The 25,936-nt window shown below is 32.8% G+C and overlaps 1 protein-coding gene across 1 annotated transcript; it reads left to right on the top strand.

Annotated features, from left to right (window-relative positions):
* The first annotated feature begins 1,125 nt into the window (after window positions 1-1,125).
* LOC130655571 (uncharacterized) lies at window positions 1,126-25,618 on the top strand. Its single transcript, XM_057458339.1, has 24 exons — window positions 1,126-1,378; window positions 9,797-10,644; window positions 10,768-11,092; window positions 11,619-11,755; window positions 11,849-11,986; window positions 12,077-12,153; window positions 12,285-12,381; window positions 12,464-12,571; window positions 12,886-13,053; window positions 19,745-19,912; window positions 20,102-20,225; window positions 20,514-20,666; window positions 20,740-20,807; window positions 21,049-21,096; window positions 21,205-21,298; window positions 22,185-22,387; window positions 22,462-22,508; window positions 22,619-22,847; window positions 23,075-23,212; window positions 23,296-23,344; window positions 23,434-23,522; window positions 23,660-23,711; window positions 23,793-23,878; window positions 23,970-25,618. Exons 1-24 carry the CDS (start codon window positions 1,159-1,161, stop codon window positions 24,168-24,170), a joined length of 3,867 nt encoding a protein of 1,288 aa, XP_057314322.1. The 5' UTR covers window positions 1,126-1,158; the 3' UTR covers window positions 24,171-25,618.
* Window positions 25,619-25,936: the final 318 nt, after the last annotated feature.

The following is a 25,936-nucleotide window of genomic DNA, read 5'->3' as shown; positions in this document are numbered from 1 at the left end:
AGTGACATTACGCAATCGTCAGTTTCTTCGGAAATTTACACCCATCCAGCCTAACATACCATTTGAGCGGCTTGCAGATGCTTGGCGCACCATATCACCGACTACCTCGCCAATGATACCAGCCAAACCGTCGGATCGCGATATAGATGACAGCAGCCACTCTGCAGACCAGCCTCGATTGTCAAAATCTCCGCCTCCACCAGCTGAACATGTTGCAACCGGAAACCCGTATTTGAGGAGGGCACTTCTACCGCACTCCAGTCCGATAAAAGTCCTCGCATTGATTCACCTTTGCCAACGTCAGCACTACCTTCGATTCGTCGCTCTACGAGAGAGCACCGTCAACCAGCATATCTTCAGGACTTTATCATGAATTAGTTGTCGTAAATCACATCTCTATCGTCATTTGATCCCAATGACTGGGGGGAGATAGGGAATAATAGACAATAACCATGGACAATAACATTGTATATATTATTTATGTTTCAGATCAACATTGCATAATTATGACGCAAATGGTTTGATTCCTATCTATTTTCCATTTATCCTCCTGCCCCTACATTCTTTCTTTAATAGTAATTTATTCGGACTGCTTGTTATTGCCCCATCTACTGGTGTTCTTCTGGTTCTCTGGTCATTTTGTACAGACCTTTTTGAATGTTTATGCATTTTTTGCAGTAAGCCCTATTGGCTTTGACAATTGCGTAGCAGACAAAAAGATGCAGGCGTTAGGTGAAGTGAGGTCTATTTCAGTTTGTTTCTTCACACAAAGTTATCATTACGACTTTATATGAATATATGTCAATCAGAAGTTATCCATCTACACTTGATAATAGTTTAAAGCTTCCAAGAATGTTTCTGTAGAAAGAAATGCGCTGAAAAAAACTTTCTTCAGCAAGCTCCCACATCTTTCTGCCTGCAACACAGTTGTTAGAGCCAAAAGGACTTACCACAGAGAATGTAAACAATCAAAAAGGTCTATAGCTAGACCTTTTATTATTAAACATTCAAAAAGGTCTATAAGACTGCTGGTTGTCTTATCATTCTGTGAAGACTGGTGTTTACCTATATTAGTCCTTACATACAATACAACAAAGTAAAACTTTAGCAACATGCTTTCAGGTATTATAATGTTATTTTTTGTAGGGTATATAAATTATGGAAGTGGAACTATCTAATGATGAAGAAATAGCTTTGTCTTCAACCCTGGTGGATCCAAAATTTGACATTGACTTTTCACAATTGAGAAATAAAGATGATGATGATGATGATATTGCTAATGAGATAGAACATACCAGGAATGAAGATGATGAGTTATGTGTTGAAAACAAACAACCGTGTGTGGCTGCGTATGAGGAAATTAGTGAGGAAAGTGATGGTATGTACAATGTGTATTTTATATTTTGTCATAATGCTGATATATATATATATAGCTTTTATTCCCAGGTTGCATCGTGTTTTGTATTTTAATAAAAGAAGTAACTTCACGTGGAAGTCATAAAACGTAAAGAAATTTTCTTGAGAAATGGTTATCTGCCTAATTTTCTAGATAGAGTCATCAAGAGATATTTTGATGTTTTACACTATAATAAAAATGTTACAGACACTGTTAAAAGGGAAAAAAACGTTACTTGTTATTTTCCCTATCTAGGGATTTTATCATTACGAACCAGGACAAAACTTCAAAAACTAATACGTGAAACATTAAAATACTGTAAAGTCACTGTTATTTTCAGAAACGTCAAGACAGTTAAGGATTCGGGTAAGCGAGAACATTAGTGTGACTTAACAGTTAAGCCATCTGCATTCGATAATAAAAAATCACCTAAAGCATTGTAATCACATACCATCAATAAAAAATTTCAAAGTTTTTGCTCCTGGGAATAGACGTGTAGCACTTGAGATTAGGAAAAGCTTATTTATCCTACCTCCCGAGTTGAATAATAACATCACCTCAGCACCATTATCTCTTTAAATAACATGTCTATTATATTCTTTGATGTTTATATCCCCTTAGTTAATTGTAACTATAGAAATGATTGTATATAGTATTAACTGAACATTGTAAAAATCTTGTGATACTTAAAAATGTGTGTATGACACCCGAAACGTAGATTGTTGTTGGTTATTTTTTTCTTTTTTTAAATAACTAATACCTGCATCCGATAACTCATAAAACCCTAACAGGTTGTAAAATTCACGGAACTGGACTGGGCATGATTGCTGAAATGTTTGTGATAGAAATAAGTCTGCATCCTTTTCAACCTCTTACCCAGGGGCTGTTATATATATAAAAACTAGCAATCCTTGGAGACGAGTTACCCAGCAATAAAAGGTAGCTGATATATATAAGGATTAAAGACATCAAAGTGACGTTTAAGGTATTGTTTTCCTTGAAGGTGCGAAGGGTTTGGTTGTAAAGATTCTGTATTTTGAAGATTGTTTTTATTTTCAATATGTTCATTATGCTCATCTATGTTGATTTCATCATCATCTTCCCTCGTTGAATAAAATGGTATCGATGCATTTCATGGAAATGGTTTAAAATGACTGCTATTGCGAATGGTAGAATGGTTGTTGGTGTGAGGATTCGTGGCGGTAATCATAGAGAATTTCTTAGCTGTAATAATGTAAGGATCAAGTTTGAATTGACTTGTAAGTTTATTCTGGAACGGTAGCTTCATGAGCACGTGATCACCAGTTTTAAACTCATTGCAATTTGCAGTATTTGTTGTTGTTAACTGTGTTGTCGTAGTCAGAAATCTTAACAGATACAGTACATTTGTTAATGTTTAACACAGGAGCCTGCAGAGAACTTTCTGATGATACAGAGTATAAAGATGCGGTATTAAGTTCCTCCTCAGATGATTCAGCTTTAAATTGGTTTAAGGCATGTTAATTTGTAGTAGTAGGTTTAGAAATAGGTCAATATGATTTAGATGGAGCGGTACTACGGCAAATGTTGGCAAAGCGCCCTATCTTTTGGCAATTATGACAAATTTTATCAACAGCACGACAACAAGCATCCAGGTGACGGTAGGAACCTCCATAACGAAAACAGGATTTAACACTGGGTTTAGAGTGTGAAGAAAATTTCTTACCCGGTGGAGCATGAATTTTAGATTTTGTGTATTTAGTATGGTTTACCTCTGGATCTTCGGGTTCTGCTTTGATATTTATTTCTCTCTTCTCAACAGCTACGGCTTGAATATTTGTATCTTCTAGGGTCTTTGTGTAAACCAAAAATTGCGTTAAGCATAACGTTGGATTTCGATATAAATACCTTCGTAATTTATTACTAGTTGTTGAATGTTCCAACTGTCCTTAATTTCATTATCTAATTGTTCTCCGAATGAGCATTTTTGTGCTTGTTGTTTAAGCCTTTTGAAATATTGCTGAATGTTTTCATCTTCTGATTGTTTCATAGAACAGAAAATATAAATTTCATAGCTTGTATTTGTTTGTGGGTTGAAATGTTTATCAAATAAATCTAACACACTTTCATCTGTTTCATCTGTACCTAGAACAAGTAGTCTATTGTAAATGTCATATACTCTTCTACATAATTTAAAAGAAAACATAGTTTTTGTTTGTTGTTGGTAATGTTGAGGGCAACACAAAGGTTCTCGAAACGTTTTTTGTATTTAGTCCATCTGGTTTGCAGTAATATTGTCTGTGTTGAATGATAGAAAACTCAGCATGTTCAACGTACTAACTGCCATAATGTAAGTGTACTTAATCTTCTGTAAACTAAAAATACACAGATAGTAAGTAAGTCTTATATCTAGAATATACTGCAACTGCATGTCTTATTCATAATGTACTCATATGGGGGGGGGCTGATGGATTTTTATTAATAACTCTTTAATGCATGGCTTCAATACTTAGTGAGTTTCAATATTTATGTATTAGACACCTGCATGCAAAATTTCACATCTCATACCTTTCAGAGGCTTTGATATTGGCTATTACTCAAAACTACCCCTAAAAATCTCTATAAAACCCTTAAAATAGGAAAAATATAATAACTCTTGTTAACTCTTGTCAGGATTATGTCTGGAACTTGAAACTTATACCACAACTTTGTTTCATCAAGAAGAATCTTTTTGCATGTTTTAGTCACATGATTAATCGATTTCCCGATTTTTCGGATTTTACCTGAAAATCGGAAAAAAAGGATTTTCAGGCAACTTTAGGAAATTTTGCATATTGGTCTATGTAAAAACTTAAATATATGTTAAATAACTGTTATATTGAAAAAACCCAGACCGAATAGGGTAAATTTAGCATAATGTTAAAATTCGATTATTTGCCTGAAGAAATACCAAGATGGTAACTCCCTGAATACAAAATTTAAGGATATCATTCCTTTTTTTAATCTTATATTTTAGAATTTTAAATAATTTGTTTTACCAAATACAATCTACAATAGAGGCTTAATATGTGGCACAAATAAGCAAGAACATTCCAAGGAAAGTTTGAAGTCCAACTTCCCCACCAAATCGAATTAGTATCTTAATTCTGAATCACAATGTGTAAAATGTGAGTTATAAATACTTCCAAAACTACCCTCACTGGGAAAAAACACTATTTTAAAACCACTGTCAGTAAGCCTGGCTAACGTTATTTTCACAGATGTTTAAAAAATAGGTACACTCAATAACTGGAAACATAGGATAATACCAGCAATATCACCAATTTTGGTAAACAGCATGAAATTTCATGTTTGTTTGGAACAAGTCAGCCAGCCAACTAGCTAGCTACTCATATTATATTTAAAGCTAGCTAATACCTGGTTCATTTAACACCAAAAATAATAAACACATTAGAATGGCCCAATTATGCATGCTATTATCCCATATCACCAAATGTTAATAACAATCTGTATGACAGTAAACAAACCATATCTGCACTGCTTAGCTGCAAACTAAATATTTGCTCATAGCTAATCTCGTTTTCATGTTATTTGGTATTTTGGTATGTATATTCTACAGAACAAAAATGGATATGGAAGGTCTATTCCCTGCTAAAAAAACAATAACTTTCAAACAACCAAAAATACACAATCATCAATTCACGGCAACTTCCTTTCCAAATAATTTTTATTCCTCCTCAAAGTAGAACACAAAACCACAATATATTCAAAATTACTCATAAACTCACTGCACAACAAATCCAAAACCAATTTAATCTTTCCACAACTAACCAAGTAACGCTGTACAAGGATCCTTCACAAAAAGAAATTTTCTTGTGTTGTTTTGAAAGTTATACAGGAAGAATTATTCTTGTGCTGAGTTATACAGAATATACTTGTATTGTTTTGAAAGTTACACAGTAAGTTAAAATAATAAAACTGTTTTTTGCTCAGCCTTAAAGAAAATCTAAGTCTAAGTGCATAATCTTTTTGCGGACTATATTTTAGTTGACAATATTTAAAGTCTTGCACAGCATTAAAATTATATATTTAAATATCAAAACAAAGGTGGGTGTTTTGACAAGCATATTGTACCTTTTTTATTATTTTTCCTAAATGGTATCGACTAAAAATCTTGTAGTGTTACAATTTCACTAATATATTTTCAAACATATATAATAAAATAATCATAACAAAGAAGGGTGTTACGACAATAATCTGTCTTGTTTTTCACTGGTAACATAACTATTTTAGCTAAAGTAGATAATTTTTGTTTTAAATCACATAATTTAAAAACTTTTGTTGTTTAACATCGTAACTATTTTTGCGATTACAAAATTGGCTACTAAAATTTTCCCTTGAAAACTAAAAATACAACTGTAAGATAATAAAATATTTTCTAAAATAATGAATAATGAGTGCATCGCGCATTTTAGTTTATCACAACAAATTACCATGAACGAAGAATCAACTGCAAGTGGCCCAATCACACTCGAGCACTGAATTTTTGTTTTCTGTTAAATTTTTCGTGTTTTTATCTTTTCACCTTGACAGCTAGTTATTTTAATAATTCAAAACAAGAGAACAAATTTATCCAAACATTTTTTCTAGTGAGACAACAGAAAAATAATAACTGCGTGCGTAATGCGAAAATACATAAAAAATTGTGCTTATTGTAACACCCTCCTCCATTGTAGTCGCAGTAGTTGAAGAATTAAAATTGCACGTTTATTTCGAACAAAATAGACACTTTAAATATGTTTTTTTTCTGTATTCGCAATTAATAGCATGCTTGCATCTGAATTGTATTTGACTTCTTTCACATTATTTTCATAAATTTGGAATGAATATTAAAAAATAATATCAAAGTTTTTAAAAAATGACCAGACATTTTTAAGGTTGTTAAAATCTTTTAACCAATGCTCTCAAAAATGGTCTGACATATCCGATGTCCGTCACTGGTCCATGCTAATTTTATTTCCATTACTGTCTACAATAATAATGAATAAGAATGAATACACAACCCTCCCAACCTCTCATACAAAATATTCTTACGTTCCACATTAACAACGTTGCCATACCAAATATCTTTCCAACCTCCATGCCTAGTATAAAAATCCCTACACCTTCACTATCGACCAAATTATCACAACTATTCAACTCTTTCAATCTAAATGACAACGACTTAAAGCCATCAAAAGTATCAAGCTTCAAAATTATTTCCCTCAAATATTTACGCATAACAACATCATCGTCAATACTAACCTTTCCACTTTGTCTATCAAAATTAATACCCCCAACAAGTTTCATAAGCTCAGTAAACATATAAAATCCTGCCTTTAAGACCTTCTCTTTACCTCTGGACGAAACCCTCTCATCCACAAGAACATAACACGAAAAATAAAACTTGCACTAACCAGCCTGACCTCAATTTCAATACCACTACCAACAACAATCTGACCCAACTTACAAGTCTTACTGATATCCGTAATCCATAAATTTACCTCCCCACAAATAACATCGCAACAATTCAATAACACCAACAAGAAGCACAATCTCCTCAATCCTCTGTTCCTTGTTCCTTGCACATAATAATCACTCCACCTCCGCTCTTTTAACTTCGGCTAGCTAACCCCAGTAACCTGATAATACTCCCTCACAGCACTCTCATACTTACTAAAATCATTCCTAGCCTCCCTCTCCCCTCATAAAGTCTTTTCAATATTAGTCAATATGAAGAAAGTACTTTGACATCACATATTTTAGATGCCTTATGTAAGTCCCTTACTTTTAACGGATAACTACCAATTCTTTAATCCCGTCGTTTCCTAAGTGGGTAGCTTCGTTTGTACTTATGAAATTCATTTCTTTTTAAGATATATTATAACTATTTCTTCTACACCAGCAAATATTATCCATCCAAAAATGATCAGCAATGAACTCCACAGCAGCATAAACACCCACGCCAAAACAAATCAAATAAGACCAAGAAGTGCATCAATGGCCTTCTCCCCAAGTTTACCCAGCAACCTGGACAAAGCTCCCAACTGTTTCTTAATCCACTTACCTGTACCACGTGTAGACTTACCACAAGTATTACCACAACCGCTACTACCACCACAGCCAACACAATAGTACCAATTGTCATACTGATAGCTGTAAGTATAGAGTCAATGGTAATCCACTGCTCCCTAAACAGTATTACCCCCTTCCTCAACTCTATATAATCATCACTCAACTGATCGCCCTCTTCGGCAATCAAACATTTCTGCTCCTCACACTCCAGATCCAAATGATCCTTTACATATTTCGCTGTAGCAGTCTTCAACGCACCCCTAATATCCTGCAATGACTTATCCAGACCTAATATCTCCATCAAATGCTCCTAAGCTCAAGTGTCCTGCATCAATATTTCTCGTAGTCCCCACTTCCCCAACAATCTTATCCACCACTGTAACCAACTCATCAACCCCCTCCCCCCCCCAACTCCTCTATTTCACCAGAATCCGGTATCTTATCCACTATCTTCTCTGTCTCAATTTCTTCCAGTAAGTTTTGCCTCGATTTAAAACCCTTATCAATAGCATCAAATTGAAAGCCAAGAGTTTTTAGTTGGCCCTTGCCCATTACCTTTAACAATCTCTTCATAGCCTTCAAAGCTCCATTCTTATTTGTAAACTTCACAACATCATCAACAAGCTTTCGATGAACTAAATGAAGAAGTTGAGGACCAGTCAGGTATTTAGGAAAGAGAATAAGTAGATATAGAAGATGCAACAACTGTAACTGACAAGGATGAGTCTAGAAAACAAAAATCACATGAGAATCCAACAGTTAAGTTTGTAAATAACAAGCGCAAAATGTTGGAAAACAGAGTTTTTCCTGATCAGAGAGATCAATTATATTTAAATCTGGTGAGAGATAAATTATACTTAAAAGGCTATTGCAAGTATTAGTAGGTCAAGTGGAAACCGATTTGCTGCTTTGGCTAATGCACATCCGCATGCATTCCAAAATATTAATTATGCTACCCAACACCTTTTGATATATCAGGCCGAATAACAACTTCTCTAATTCTTCTTCTTATGAATCTTCCTTCACAAGTACACAGCAACATCTGGTTGAAAGTGACTTATTCGTTTGTTGAGCAATGATCATACTCTTTCATCAAATAAGATAAAACAGAATATGTCGAATCTCCTAATAGTAATTGTGGAACACATTCTCGATTAGGGAAGGTTTCTTTGTAAAAAAGACAAAATCGTTCTGAAACAAAATTTTTAAGAATTTGCAAAAACATGAGCGTCATAAACACTTCCTGGCCACTTAACTTCCACATTTGTGAAACATCCAAAAGTATCTCAAATAGCTTAACAATTTATTGAATAGCATTTTATGTAACAAATAATTGTGCAAATTTTCCCTGGTGCTCTGATCGGTATATGTGTATATGTATCTATCCACACAACCGATAAGACCAAACCTGTTGAGAAAAAGAGAATTAGCGTCAGTGATTTCTTGTTCATTAGTTGAAAACTTTATCATGTTAGGACATGATCTTCAGGCAGGTTGCATATTTCATGAACTATCTGACCAACTGTAGAGCGAGCAATACCAAATGCATTTGCTGTCATTTTCATTAAGCCTTTTCCTAAAGACATGATGTTCTTGTGAACTCTCAGGGATCTTTCTTTGGTGTAAGGGCGAATTAATGAAACAAACTGTAGAGAATCAGACTGACATCCTGAAGTTATCCTCCCACTTGTTAAAATATATTTTTTCAGACAGCATATTCTGCAACCATTAATCTGTCCTCCCTGCACAGATTCTTCTTTTCTTTCTGAGTAGCCTAATTATAAAAGAAGTTACTTCTTAATCTTATTTCGACTTCAAGTAATTTTACCTCAACAAACGAATGAAGAAAACTTATGGAAGATGTTAAAGTTTGAGGTTCTATTGACAAAAGTATAATAGCATCTGCACAGAAGGGATGTTTTTAAAATGAAGCTAAATAATAAATGCAAAATAGTTTTTTTTATTTTTAATGGCTCTAATGATAGTTGCAGATTGTTTAGTAAATACGTCAGTGACCATACTATAAGTTAAATAAAATACAACCCAAATAAGATGATATATATATATATATATATATATATATATATATATATATATATATATATATATATATATATATATATATATATATATATATATATATATATATATATATATATATATATATATATATATATATATATATATATATATATATATATATATATATATATATATATATATATATATATATATATATATATATATATATATATATATATATATATATATATATATATATATATAATTGTTACTTTTTTTTTCTAGACATAAATGGGGCACCTAAAATGCATGACAAGGAGTTGATTGTTGAAGACGATTTTGAGGCTGTAAATAAAGATCTTAACTGCACAACTTGTGATGTTGATTTAAATAAAAAGATGTTAGCCATGGAAGAAACATTGGATACTGAAATGGATATTAATGTCCTTTCTCCAAATATTGAAAAATATAAGTTTGTAGAAGGGGATATACAAGCTGGAACAATAACAAGGGATGCCAAAATTATTTTAAGGAGCAACTCGGAGCGTGTTGGTGTTGAGGTCATTGGTCAACATCACAAAGACAGTGACTATGAACATGAAGAAAGCACGCTTTCCAATTTTGAACCCAAAAAAAATGATGTTAAAGAAGAAACAAGAAAAAATTCATCAACAGCTGTCAGAAATAGTGAAACAACTATGCCTTTCATCCACAATGATATCGGTAGTAGCAATAATCCTAAGTCAACATCTAATGATAATTCTCCTTTAACAAACAGCATCAAGACTAATAGTCCTAGGAATTTAAGCCCTTTAGTACGTAAAAAAGCAATACGATTGCCTACTGGCAAAAGGCACACTAAAACAGTATTTTATGAAGATGTTTTGTCTGCTTATGATATAATTGATCGAACTGACGTTAAAACAATCGACAAAAGTCGAAACAGTTTATCATGGCGGCAATCTATATTCTCATTAAGTAATATTAAATCAAAACTTCGGCATTTGTTGCCTGGCACTGAAGGAGAAAAACACAGACCTGGATCAAGCATATCCCAAGTTATCTCTGAAAATCCTAGTCGTAAAGTTGTAACCGTATCAGTGCAAGAAACCAAAGATGGTGAACCAATGCAGGTTAGTGTTTTTGCATTCTTTAGATTGCATAGGATTGTATGTTGTTGTTATATGCATTGTTTTAAAAGCAAACAAAACTAGCACTTGTTTTGATCTCACAAACTATATCAATGGTTATTCTAGGTTATCACTCTTTCTAGTGCAGATCCAAATCTCCTAAAAAGTAATCAATATCAAAAACCTGATAGCAGTATGATAATATATGTTGATGAAGTCTCAAATAATTATAACGATCAGGTTGATGGTGGTGATGAGGAATTTAGTGATGCAGAATCGTATCAAAGTAGTATATGTCTTGTTGACGAACAAAATTTAGACGAGATCGATAGTTTTAACAAAAAAGGATCCTACATCATCAATGATGAACCAAAGGAATCAGAGTTACCAAAATCGAACAATTCCAAAGCTCCTAACAGAACATCACTAAGTTTTGGAGGAATCGATCGAGGTATAGTATGTTAACATGCTACATATATGCTCCATAACAATTAGTGTTGTGGGGTCATGGAAAAATCCATTCACATTGAGTGGGACAATTCAAAAAAAGGCCTGAGACTGAACTGTTCATTATGTAAATATAATATCCTTATGTTATTGTGAAATGGTTAATGTGTAAATTATTAGGGAACCGCTATTTGCGCAATTCGCGAAAATTAATTCCTGCAAATTTTAATTTTTTTCTAAAGGTAGGTAAATTTCAACACGATGTCATCAAATTCTTTTTTTGCTAAATTTGCAAAATTTAATTCTTGGAAGTACTTCGCGAAAATTACTTCTTGTGTAACTTAAGGTTTATTTCAAAAAATTATAAAAAATTATTTCTGCTGAAAGTTAATTCCTTAAGGTGATTTGAAGGTTGATGAAAAATTGTTTAAATTTATAGTTTTGTGCTTGTAAAAGTATTTGTGCATCATGTTGTAATTGAGTTATTTCTATTTTTTTGGCTTACAATGTATTTTTATTATTTTGTGTAGCCCAACCTAAAATCAACAGAACCTCCAGAAGGACCACATTTGATGGATCGGAATTTAAAGCTCTTGCAAACGAAGCTAACCTTTTGAAGAGTGCCATACCATTTGATACGAAATGGTCAAAGAAGAAAACATTACCTGTAATTTTTAGATATCTTTTTTTTTTAGATATCTTTTTTTTTTACTTTTTGTATATATTTTTAATATATATAGTATTTCTTTAATCGTTTTAGAATGAACCAATTTATTTGCTTACTGATGGTTTTCCCACCCAACTACCTTCATTTCCATCTGACCGAAGATCGCTGATAGCTTTGGAGATTTACACGACAGAGAGGACTTTTGTTCGGCAATTAGAAATCGTTGTCAAAGTAAGTGTTGTTTTGTTCTTCCTTCATTTTTTCTATTTCTAGTCCGCACTATTAATTTGATTGAAATGGTTGTTAACTTGTATTTTATAGCATTTCAAAACAAGAATACAAATGTCTGGTATTTTGGATGTAAAGGAAGTCAAGCTTATTTTTTCAAATGTGGACAGGTAAAGCATAATATATTGTAATTAACAATCATGCAGTGTTATGATTATCATGAATCAGCAGTGCAGTTGTTTTTATGGGATTCGAAGTTTAAGAGTTACTGTTGTATCCTTATGAATATTTTTTTACTTAGCATATTGGAGCTAAATCGTGGTGTCTTGGATGAGATATTCGATCGATTGTCAAACTGGTCTGACGAGGAATGTATTGCTGATGTTTTTCTAAGTCACGTAAGCTATTTTTTCAGCTAGGGCATAAATGTAATTGCTTTGTAAACACAGATCATTTCGAGTATTTGTATCCTTTTTTTAGAAAACTGACTTTAAGATTTACTCTGCATATTGTAAAGACTATGACTCTGCTGACGCCTTTCTTAAACAGAGAATCAAGAAGAAGAAAGAACTCGAAACACTGTTAAATGTAAATCATGTGATGCTTTTCTAAGACTAAACATCTGTAGAGAAACATACTTCGTAAACTTAGCCTGACTGTTTCGTAACTTTGAAGGGGTTTTTATCAGAAATTCCTTATACTTATTTTGTACCAAGAGCTCTATTTATAGATCAATCAACTCTAATATGCACAGAGTTAGTAGTTAAAAGTGACAAAAATGTCAGCTTTATATGTTCCTTGCAAGAAAGCAAATTGTTATGACTGATTGTTTTATTGTTGAAAATGCGTAAATTTTCCCATGGTCTATACTTGATGATCCAGTTTCCTTTTTTAAATTTTAGAGTTGTTACAGCAATCCGATTTGTATGCCTGGACTAACACTGCCGTCCTATCTAATCACCGTGATTCAAAGAACACCACGTTATATTTTGTTGCTAAAAGATTTGCTAAAAAGAACTCCCGAAGACCATCCAGACTATCAAAATCTTGTTGAAGCAGTGAGCGTTATGGTAAGGAAACCCTCCGGCCCAGGAATTTTTGCCTTTTTGATGTGAGAGATGACGGCATATATACCCTGGTATCGACCAGAATTTAAAATATGATCGGCTTTCACATTCTTGCATAATTTTAATAATTTTTTACTTAATCATCACTTTTCCAGGTTAGGATTAAAATGGCGTATGGAGCCGTGATTAGATTTGTTAACAAAACTTCATTAAGCTAGCCAAATCGTTTTGGTGTTACTTTGTAGTACCATCGTTTGTGTAAGATTTATTAAAATATCACTGACTCGGTCTTGGTGTTGCAATGTACATAAAAAAAGAAGGCAGCGGAGTAGAAAAGTAGACTGTTGAGATAAGATAAACAACAGCCCTGTCCCATGTAGGCACAAAAAGAAAGCAAGTGATAAAAGGGTTACGATAGATGCGTTGATAGTAGCTAGCTTTATGTATTTTAGCTTTATATTTTGTTTACATTTAGTTACAGCTAGCTAGTTACACTTTTCAAAAGGTTTTGAAAGTAAAATTTGCAAATTTAGATGTCATGTTAGCTAGCTAGGTAGCTAAAAGATTAATTAAACAGCTGTATTAAATCTTGCAAGAATAATTTTTGCGAGAATTATTGTTAGCAAAATTGTCAAATATTTGCAAAAAATTTAAAAATGCAAAAAACATTTGGCACCCAATCCACAAAGATAAATCTGGCTAAATGAAAACGAAAAATTCAGTTCTCTCAAGAACATGCAATCACAAAATATTTGTTTGAAATTGATCTACAAGAATAAATCCACAATGTGTATATTTCTGTTTCCAAATGTTAATCTTATATTCATGCAGAGGCAGATAAAGTTAACCTACCGATGCTTAAAAGCCGTTGTTTATAAAAATTTTGGCTTAATTTCGTCAAACCAGTTTAAAAACATGTCAGATGTCAAGTTATTATTTCAGTTTTTACTGTAATTATAGGAATTTTATTTTTAACGAAAAGTATGATTTCGAACGTGAAGTACGTTAGGGACAATAGTGGATATGCGAGATACATTGCTATAAGTAAACCTTCACATTTTGCGAAGATAATGTGCAGTTGAAGTACGTTTTTATAGCGTTGAATTTTCTAGGCATTTTTAGCTTTATCCATATCAGTACATGTACTCACATGTTTCTTGTTAATTTATCCAAATAAAGCAGCTATTTTAAACAAGAGAAAAATTATTCTTTTAGCAATTTTAAGCTTGTCCTATTTCCCATACTTTGTGACACCTGCCTTATCTAAGGTTCTCAACTTCGTAAATAACCAAAACAATTATAGAAATTCGGCTTCAAAATTGCACAATTTAGCTTGCTATGTACCAGGAAGCTACATAAAAGCCTGTAAAAATGGTATAAATTGATAAAGATAATGTATATAAAAGAGGTTTGAGAATTGTTTTTTTGCAAAAATTAATGCCCTCAATATACCCATGGTCTTACTTTTCTGGATGTCAGAATGGGTGTGTATGTACAAAAATCTTGAACCTTTAGAACACAAAATAAGTTTTTTACTGTTTTAGCTCATCTGTTATAACAAATTAAAAATTACTGATTATCCATGGAGCGAGACTTTATCTCAAGCTGTCACTACATAAATCGATATATTATTATTATTATCAATCGTACACAAGAACGGCAAAAAAAATTTTTTTTCCACAAACTGGATTTGAATCTAACATTGAAACATTTGGCCAAACAAAATTTCTATTCCATAACTAGCTAGCTAACTAGCTATATTAAACTGTAAGTATTTCCGTAACCTGCTGGTAAAACAACACAATATCTTTCTTAACCTTAAATTTCTGGCGAGGAGGGTAATGGTAAGGATGGATTGGACCTGCACAGGAGGCAGGTTTACAGATACGGCCCTTATAATGATATGACCTTGCCATGTCACTAATAGCGAACCTAAGTGCTCCCAAATCGCATCACTTTTATCCTAAAGTAAAACAGAGCTGGTGTAATTTCATTTCATTAACCTCAATTTTGATTAATTACTAAGAACGTAACGTTTTTCTTTCAAAAAGCATTTATTAAACACTAGTCGATAAAACCTGTGGAAAAATCCACTGATGCAGGATAAAAATTAAAAGGAGCGTTTTTTGAATTTTGATCAAGTCAGCAACCCATCAGCAAAAGAAATAATTCAGAAGCTTGATTTCACGTTGCCTCTATTGTGTAGTGCTTAAAACGCTGATCAAGAAAATGTATATGATCATGTGCTTTTGATGAGTGGTTAATGAGATATAAGGGTTAAAAATTTTGCTGACGTCCAGCAATGGCCTGTCAAAACCTAAAATTTTTTTTTCGAAAATATATATACCTATTTCCTTCATCGCATAGATCTTGAAACGCTGATCAAGAAAATGTATAGGATCGTGTACTTTTGACAAATGGATGCAGAGATATTGAGGTTTAAAAGTTTTTTGATGACGTCATTAACCCGTCTATTCCGAAACGGATTTGGTGATCCAGGTTTGGAAAACTTACCCAAATTGGTCTCAGGTAGCCCCTAGTTGCCCACGCAGGAGATGGCGTCAGTTATTTCCACCCGTTTCCAAGTTATTTAGCCTTAAATTTAAAAGTGCAATGCAATGGCTTCACCGATCTTAATATACTTTCATTTGGCGTCAATATTGCTTTAACGTTAAAGTTTGCTAATATACAGAACAAATTTATAGGTGATGTGTTATAGACTTTATCAAAGAAATTTTATCCACTTTGCAAAAGTTACAGACAGAACTGGCGTATCATTATATATCACTAGTCGATAAATCCCGTGGAGTAATCCACTTAGGCAAAAGGACAATGGAAAAATAGGTTGTTTTAGTTTTTTTGCTGACGTCAGCAGTGCAAATACAAAATTAATATATTTTTTTAGAAATTTGTATACCTGTTGCCTTCATCGTATATATCTTGAAATGCTGATCAAGAAAATGTATATGATTATGTATCTTTGACAAACGGTTGTAGAGATATCAAGGTTTAAAGGTTTTTTGATGACGTCATCAAACCGTCCATTCCGAAACGGATTCGGGGACCCAGGTTTGGAAAACTTACCCAAATTGGTCCCAGGTTGTCCCTAGTTACCCACGCAGTGAAAAAACATTGACGTCACCACCTCGTTTCCAAGTTATTTGCCCTTAAAGTATTAGGTTCGCTGTAATGGCTTCATTAATTTAATATAGGATATTGACGTTAAAGTAGTGTTATTGACGTCGCGCCGTAAAGTCAGAAAATTTAGCATATTAGACATGCCTTTTTCGGCAACATCAAAGGAAAATGAACACATCCACTTTGCCTGTCACAGACACACAGACAGACACACTTAGCGTATTATTATATAGACTAGTCGATAAATCCCGTGGAGTAATCCACTTAGGCAGAAGGACAATGGAAAAACAGGTTGTTTTAGTTTTTTTGCTGACGTCAGCAGTGCAAATACAAAATAAATATATTTTTTTACAAATTTGTATAGCTATTACCTTCATCGTATAGATCTTGAAATGCTGATCAAGAAAATGTATATGATCATGTATCTTTGACAAACGGTTGCAGAGATATCAAGGTTTAAAGGTTTTTTGATGACGTCATCAAACCGTCCATTCCGAAACGGATTCGGGGACCCAGGTTTAAAAAACTTACCCAAATTGGTCCCAGGTTGTCCCTAGTTACCCACGCGGTGAAAAAACATTGACGTCACCACCTCGTTTTCAAGTTATTTGGCCTCAAAGTTTTAAGTGCATTGTAATGGCTTCACTAATCTTAATTAACTTTCCTTTGACGTGAATACTATTTTATCGGTAAAGTTTGGTAAATTACAGAACAATTTTATAGGCGATGTTTTATAGAATTTGTTAAAGAAAATTTTGAAGAATGTAATCCACTTTGCAAAAGTGACAGACAGACACACGGAACTGGCGTATTATTATATAGACTAGTCGATTAGGCCCGTGGAAAAATCCACTTAGGCAGAAAAACAATTGAAAAGTTCTGTCATTTGAATTTTGATGACATCAGCAAATATTTCAGTATATTGAATATGCCTTTTACTAAAAAAAATAATCTGAAAATGCATAAAAAGAAAGTATATAAGTCATAATTTAACAAAAAAGTTCTTAAAATCTAACACAAAATATCAAATGTCAAATCGCATGAAATCCTCCCAACAAAACATGAAAAACAACGGCGTGCAAGGTGTAAAATCTAGTTAGTAGAAAGTTACAACATTGACAGTCACAACCCAGACAGTTACGACAACAATAATAATAATGTCAGAAATAACACATATCTCAAATATGTATACATCTTATTATCTGATTATGTTGAAAACCTTCAATATTTTAATCTAAAGTGTCGAAAAGAAAGGCTTGCAACAGTAAGCACAGATCTATGAAATAAGTTCTTTACGCATTTTAAACAATATCAAAAAGCCAAACTTAAACAAACACAAAACACCTAAAAACAAAAAGTTAAACTTTGAAAAATCATTTATTCGGTTGCATACCATCCTCTCCTGCGAAAATATGCACAAAATGTAAAAATTAACCAGTTAACAAAACAATTTTTTGTCTAATGATCCGTACTGACTTTACCAAACATTTTAACCTGAAATGTCGAAAAAGCAATATGCAAGGAGTAAATTTCAAATCAACAAAAATCATTATTTTGAAAACATTGTATATATATATGGTCCTTCCTCACAAAAGTTTACAATAAATGTAGAACACAAAGGTTTATGAGGAGCAAATCAAAATATGAACAAAAATCAGTTCAATTGGCATGTTCTATATTGTCTTCAGCCATAAAATCTTCCACAAAATTGATATGAAACCCATCAAATTCAACTCAGAAAAAGCAGTCATTTAAGTGCATACAAAAATACAACTTGTAGAATATCAAATTATTATTTTTAGTATATATAATTGCATATGGTCCTCCCTCACAACAGTTAAATTTTTGCACTAAATTTGCAACACAAAATACAAATTCTAAATAATTCCTATGGTTTTCCTCAAAAGTTTAATCAAAATATAAAAGATGAGAGGTGAACGACAAAATCAAAGTTTGCAGAATTTAATTATTTTGGTATATATATGTCTATTGATATATGCCTTTTATAACAATATTTCAATCCAAAATTTGAAAAAGAAAAACAGTTTGCAACAAAATCAGTTATTCTGATGATATTGCATACACTTTTTCTCCACAAAAGTGTAAAAAAAGAATGGTTGTAGGAAATACTTCTGATTCAACAAAAATCAGTATTTGCATCTTGTACTCATTAAATATTACCCAAAATTTCAAAAAACTGTGATTTGGAACGCATGAAATTTATAAATAGAGAGGGATCAGTCATTTCGGTATGTTGTACAGAGTCCTGCCCAGTAAGAATTTAAACAAAATATAAAAAAAACACAAGTTTTTTCGGTGTTGTACTCCCTCAAAAAAGTTGAAACTTTTCTTAATTGAGACAAAATGCCATAAACAAAAACATTTTAGTCAGAACATCTAGAACAACAAAAATCACTACACTTAAGGTACCAGAATTACTACACGTTAAATAAAAATCGTTTCGTCATATTGCATGTAACCGATGTATATAAGTTTAGTTACACAAAATGTGAAAAATACATTATTTGCATACACAAATTGTGAAAAATACATTATTTGCTTAAAAACAGTCCTTAAACTCTTCTTAAATATTATGTAATACTTTTTTAAAAGTTGTTGTGGCTTGTTAATTTAAGCTTAAAATGTGAATTAAAGTAAGTTACAGTCACATTCTTAGCAAAGACCACTAAGATTAGCTTACATGTAAAAAGCAACATAAAACTGAAGCTAACATAAGGTAGCTACAGCAGCTAATAGCTGGTCACTTAAATATAAACTGGAGACTTAGCTAGGTATAAAGAACATGGCTACATATTTATAAATTCCTAGCTACCTAGCTAGTTGTTGTTGGTGTGGTTGATGCTAGCTAGCTAACAAACATGTCTCGCATCAATAATATCATCAAAACTTTAAAAAACATAAACAAACCTTACAGAAACCTTTCTATACTTCATTTATATACCATGCCCCTTTTTAAATGCTTTTGTAAAGATTTATTTTGAAGGCAAGAGAAGACAAATGCTTAAAAATGACAGCCATCTTTTTTGCAAACACAATTTCCGTTACTTTGTGCTAGAACTTCATTTAACAAACCACACAAAACTCGCGGCTTTTCTCGACAAAGAAGACATATTTTTTTCGGCAACATCAAAGATTTTTTTCGGCAACATCAAAGGAAAATGACGATATTAACTTTGCCTGTTACAGACACACGGAACTGGCGTATTATTATAGAGATTAGCAGCTTCTTAGGCGTTGTTTCCAATTAATCATTAGCAATTCTTAAAATTCCTGGACATTTGCATGTTATTTAGTTCTGGTATTGTCCTCGAATCTTCATATTTTAATTTTCTCTGTTCGCCATGATTTGACATAGAGATTTCAGTCTACTTTGGGAAATATCGTTTGAACATATGAAGCTACCTTTCCTATTAGTTCCTTAAAAACATTTTTGTATAAATATTTGAAGGTGGAATTCTGAATAAATTTTCTAAAGTTGTTTCATACGGATTTCAAATTATTCCAAGTAACTAGAATTTTTTTCTTATCTTAACAGGAGAAGCTGGCCGCTTATATCAATGATCAACTGAAACAAGCACAATGTCAGAAAGCGTTGGAGGTTTTAGAAACGCAAATCAGCGGCCTTAAAGCATATTACATCCCGGAACGAAGTCTTGTACACGAAGGACGCGTATGTTTGTTGACCAGCAAGAAAACATATCAGGTACATTATATAAACATTTCATAATTATATCTCTCAGAAAAAAATCAGTGTATCTAGCATCTATTCTCAGTTGTCAAGATATCATTGTTTTAGCTGGCATTAGTCCGAGCAGATATTTTTTCTCTTCCGTCCTAACAATTTGGTAGGTGGGAAAGTCATAATTAAAAATGATGCTTTTACTGTTTTTAGTGCATCCTGTTTAATGATTTGTTAGTATTTGCTGTGAAAGGAAACAAGCAAAGTATTGTTGAACTTGCCTTAGAACTCAAGTCTGTTTGGTTTGAAGATTTAAAAGGTTTAGACCCACAGACAAGTATGCTACATCTTGTTATGTTATGCATTTTTTACACCAGCATAAGACAAGTCCTATATTTTTTTCACTGAATGAATATTAAAGTGTCGTTTTTATTAGTTAATCCTAGTGCAGTGAAATAAAAATGCACGTGTTTAACTGGGGTGGCCACATTCCATTCTTCACACTTTCCTGCGGTAATGTTACATAAAGGTATTTTTTCCATCCTGGGAAATAAAAAGAATGGACCGAACTACATAAAAAATTTGCAGTTCAAGTTTGATCTATAGTTTTTTGTTTTTTATTCAGCAAAAAACGATGCTATTGGAATTTACACCCCAGACCGGCCATACACGATGTATGTTGGGAGCAGTGGCGAGAAGAAAATTTGGTTACGTCATTTGCAGTTGGCAATTACAGAATGTCTTTTCGAGGAGGATACAACTACTGATGCTGATATTGGTGTGTTTTTATTTTGCTGTTTTAAGAATATTTATCACTTTGCAGCTTTACCACAGTATTTTTAATTTTTTAGAGAAACGACAATCAAGTTTCACTTACAAGGATGGCTCTGTATATAGTGGCACGTATTTAAATTCCAAGGTAAAAAAAAAATAGATAGTCTTTTCCTATCCCTTTTAATAACATATTTTCTCTAATTAGGTCTTTTAAAACTCGCATTTACAAATTTATATTACCACTTGTTGGTTTTACTCTGCCAACTTTAACTAACGCTCTGAAAATGGATGTGTTAAAAAGTGGAAAATACTCAAACAGTATTTGGAAGGGCTTTTTTTCAGTGTAGCAGCTACCTTCCATCATATTTCTGCTGTTTCGGTTTTAGCGTCATGGTGAAGGAACGATGATGTGGCCAAACCAAATGACATACAGGGTAAACGATTTTTTCCTCTTCTTTTCCTGATCTTTTTCATAATTAAGCGTTATACCTGCAATAGTTATTAACCGTTATTAGCAACTTTCTAATCGCTCTCTTTGTAAGGGAAATTGGGAAGACGACGAGAAAAATGGTTTTGGCGTACTTGATTATGTCACGGGTGAAGTTTACGAAGGACTGTGGAGAGACCATAGACAAAGTACGTCTGGCATACCTTAAGGATACTGTAAGGGTATAGACACATATTCAGTATATTCATTATTTCTCAAAAATTATATTTTTTTCTTCAAAATTATTTATTGAATATAAAAGCAAATTAAATTGTCTATAGGATAATATAAAAATGAAATCTAATTTTTTTTCCAGGTAGCCATAAATCAACATCTTTTTCACTAAAACGTCCGAAACTCCCCTCCGTTTTATTTTTTTTCTGCGTCATATTTATTAATCACTTTAGCATTACCGTAGCAACAATACTTTGTCACAAATTTTTTCGAAAAAGCGCCGTTCGTTTTTTATTTAAAAATTTGTGAAAAAATAATTTTCGCTCGCTCTTTTGTGTTTTAACCTTTCTTTTTTTTAAATAATCAAAATATACATAAAATGTGACAAAGCCATTTGAAGCAGGTATCGATGAGCTTGTGTGCAAAGTTTTGTTGAGTTTCTCCATCGTGGAGGGAAGTTTCGAACATTTGAAGTCATGTTTACGTCGTGAAAAACGAACATCTAAAATTCCTCGTAAAGGCGTTTTTCGCAACCTGACGTTTACAACAATAGCCTATTCACAGATGTGCAAAAGGTGTTAAGCGAACTACCGACAACTCCTTAAATATTTATAGTTGGTAGAGAATATCAAAATTTGTTTATCCCATTACAGATCCTTAAGCTAAGTGTAGTTTTGTAAAGAGGTATAAATGAAGTATAGGAAAGTAAATTGCTTTAAAGCAGTAAAACATGTTTATAGTTGATTAAATTTCACCCAAGCTCATAAAATAATCTTATATATCGACTTTGCGTAGAGGACAACTCACGATTCCCATTATGTGTAAGTTTGTGCGACCTTTCTTCTCTTTATCTCTACTTAGACGGCCTTGGTACGTTTAAATATACAAACGGTGACTCTCTGTCCGGTGATTGGAAGAATGGCTTAAGACACGGACGATTGTTCATCAATTATAAAAATGGAGATAAATTTGTTGGCCAATGGATCCATGACAGAATCGAAGGTGAAGGTGAACTTGAATGTGTTAATGGTTTGCGTTATGAAGGTCAATGGAAAAAAAATCTCGTAAGAATTTTTTCCTTCTTTTGGTAATTTCTAATCACTTTTAGACAGATATACAAATTACTTATAATATTTAGAAACATGGAAAGGGAAAATTAAGAATGCCCGATGGAGCTGTATACAAGTATGTGTCTATATAATGTCTAGTTATTCTGGAGTAACTTGTGTTTTAGCCTGTCATTGTTACTTGTCCACCTGATTTTATATCTGACTGCTGTCACCTCTCTTTTATAGTGGTGATTTTCTGCATGGGAAATTTCATGGTTATGGCGAATTAACATACTGTGATGGGTCAATTTATAAGGGTGAGTTTGAACGCGGTGAGAGATGTGGCGTTGGTTCGTATACAGTACCCAATGGCGGTTCCTATGAAGGTCAATGGATGCACGATCTAAAAGATGGGTGTGGCGTGATGGTGTATGAAAATGGGGACCAGTATAACGGAACATGGATTCAAGATATGGTGAGTTGTTAATTTAAACAAAGCAGCGATGACCGACTGGTCGAAATAATGCAAGGGTAAAGAAATCAAGAATCGAATTGAATATTATGAAAACAACTAAGATATTTTATACCAATCATGTAAAAATGTCTGGACTGTTTTTGCGTGTTTATGTATAATTCTAAGGATTTTCTCGGTAAGCTTAATACATAGTAAGTACATCATTACATTCAATTCCGCGTGTTTAGCGCATTGGTCAAGGTGTAATGGTATATAATTTTGGTGGTTGCTATCGTGGTCAATGGCTTGGTGATTTAATGCATGGATCTGGCATATGTGAATTCAAGGATGGGTCAATATACAATGGAGATTGGGTACAGAATAAGGTGATTGGTGTATATTATAATATCACGTTATCTAACTGTCGTGGAAGGTTTGTTGTCTTGATTTTGATTATTCTATTTTATAGATGAATGGTTCTGGTAAAATGAAGTATAAAAACGGTAATGTGTTTCAAGGTCAGTGTTACGTTAATTTCATCATTTCATCATTTTTAAGCGCTTTCGGTAGAACGTGATCTAACTGCGCTTAAACACTGTAATTTAAGGTTGTTGGGTGGATAATTGTCCTGATGGAACAGGCATATTAACAAAACCTAGTGGTTGGACTTGCGATGGAAATTGGATGCAGGGAAAGGTAAAGTTTCCATCAAGGGAACATTTATCTCCTTAATTTGTTATTGGCTATTTCTAAGTTCAGCATTCGTGTTTTTTCAATAACATCAAAGCATTCTTTTGAAGATACATACTTAGCTTTCCTTTCGTTTTTTTCAGCAACATGGTCACTGCATTCTGAGAGATCCGGTCAACGACTACATGTATAACGGTAGGACACAACTGAACAATGTTGTTTTGTGTGCAGATGAGTTTTTAATTATTGATTTTACCTACCATGTCTCCTTCGTAGGTGATTGGAGTAATGGTTGTAAAGAAGGGAAGGGTTTAGAAAAAACAAGACTAGAAGTTTACGAAGGAGAATTCATTAATGATCTTGTAAGTAAACACACTTCTTTTTTTTCTCGAGACTTAAAAATCTTTTTTTTTTTTAATTTTCTTTTTTTTTTCTTTTTTTTTTTGCAAACAGCGTGACGGGTATGGTATCACTTCGCTTGAAGATGGGACTATGTTCGAAGGACAATGGCAACGCGGACAAAAGCATGGCAAACAGTTAAAGAAACTAACCAACGGATTGTCGGAACGTCAAGTTTGGGAGCATGGTTGTCTAGTGTATAGTCCGGTACTTCTAGCTCAGCGTGAAATGCCACATATTCAGCGTTGGATGTAACTATTCTGGCTAAAGGCGAGACTATATTTTGTTGTTGCAATTTCCGACATTTTTTGATCAAAATTTATATTTTGTATTTCTAAAGAATTTTTGAGTAATTTTTATAGTTTATATATTCTTTTTTTATTTTTTGCTAGTGTAGTCTGTTGATATAGTTTGATGTTTGACAACCTAATATTACTTTATTGGTTATAACAGTAACCTCCAACAAACTATGGGGTCAATGCGCGTTACTATGTCATGTGACTTAAAAAGCAAGACGTAGATTTTTTATTATATTTGCTATGCAGTATCGTAAAAAAGATGAACGCAAAAAAAAGCCCTTTAGCCGGATCTTATTTATGAAAAAAAATTTGCCCCTGACTTTCGTAAATGTAAAAATTAATATACAATCTATAAGTGGAACCCCGGATAAGTGGAACTTTCGTTTAGTGAAACCAATTTCCCGGTCCGTTGGATTTGCATTAACAAACCTCTCTTATTTTATTCGGATAAGTGGAACCCTCGATAAGTGGAACCATATTTTTCGGTTTTTTTGAGCAATATTTATTCATATAAGTGGAAGTTTTTTAGAAGAAAAATCATCTGCAGTACGTTCGAATCATTTTAATCAAAACATTCAACATTGCACCTTGGAAGTTTCTAAATTAATTGAAAAGGAACTTTCACAAAGTTTAAAACAACCTAGTATAAAAGATTATTTTTCATAACTTCATTGCTAAGAAAATCATCATGTGGAACATAAATATCTATATAGCATTTTCTTTTGTTCCTCCCCCTGTTTTTGATTATTCGTAAATTACTCGGTTTCATAGAGGTTCCACTTATCGAGCAATTTGAATAAGTGGAACATTTGATAAGTGGAACCATTTTTTTCGGTTTCATAGAGGTTCTATTTATCTAGAGTAGACTGTATATCCAAAATTTCTTTGGGCCAATTTTGTGTTGTTCGAATGTGCTAATTATAAAATGCATCTGAACTACGCCTAAATAGGAAAAGCCATGTAAACACAATTACAAGTTTTGTATATAGAATAAAATCATTTAATTTATCTTTTTATTTTCATTAAATTATCAAGTCTTTCATACACGGGTGTCTTAACTCTTGCAATTATTTTTTTATGGTGTTTTTGAATTTTTCCACTTTTGTGTTATTTGCTATGTGTTTTGCACCCAGTTTGATGAAATCAACGCAATCATCATTTTAACGCCTCTCAAATATCTGAGTTAATAATGCAAAAATGAAGTACATTTTCAAGTTCTATATCGATTAACGCGGATTTTAAATGAGTGTTTTGTTCTTGTTTTTTTTGTCCGCTGCGCATTTCATAAACTAAGGTTGTTATTACATATTCACATTTTGTTGTAGTGTTATTTCTTTACAAATTTCTGAAACTATTTTTCTAAGAAAACAAAGTTTATATGGGAGAATAAATTTACTAGATGGATATTGTTGTTATTCATTTTTTAACAATTATTTACATTTATTAAGCTTATCTTATACGAAAGATTCCTCATTAGTCAAATTAAGCAAATGCCTTTTCAACTTTCAAGCCGACTTCTACAGCAATACTAACACACAAATAATTCTGTTTTTAGGATTGAAGAAATTAACCAACGGAAGACGAAAGTTGTTTAAGATGATGGACAAGTTCAAGTTATCGACAGTCCTTTTTAGAATGAATATATCCGCTTTATCTTCCCTCTCTTTCACTTCTTGCATTGATACCGCTCGCATTTCTTTAAACATTTTAGTTTATTTATAT

Source organism: Hydractinia symbiolongicarpus, chromosome 8 (assembly GCF_029227915.1).
Source record: "Hydractinia symbiolongicarpus strain clone_291-10 chromosome 8, HSymV2.1, whole genome shotgun sequence".
NCBI lineage: Eukaryota > Metazoa > Cnidaria > Hydrozoa > Anthoathecata > Hydractiniidae > Hydractinia > Hydractinia symbiolongicarpus.
Note: the sequence above shows the minus strand (reverse complement) of the source record. Positions and strands in the feature narration are given on the sequence as shown.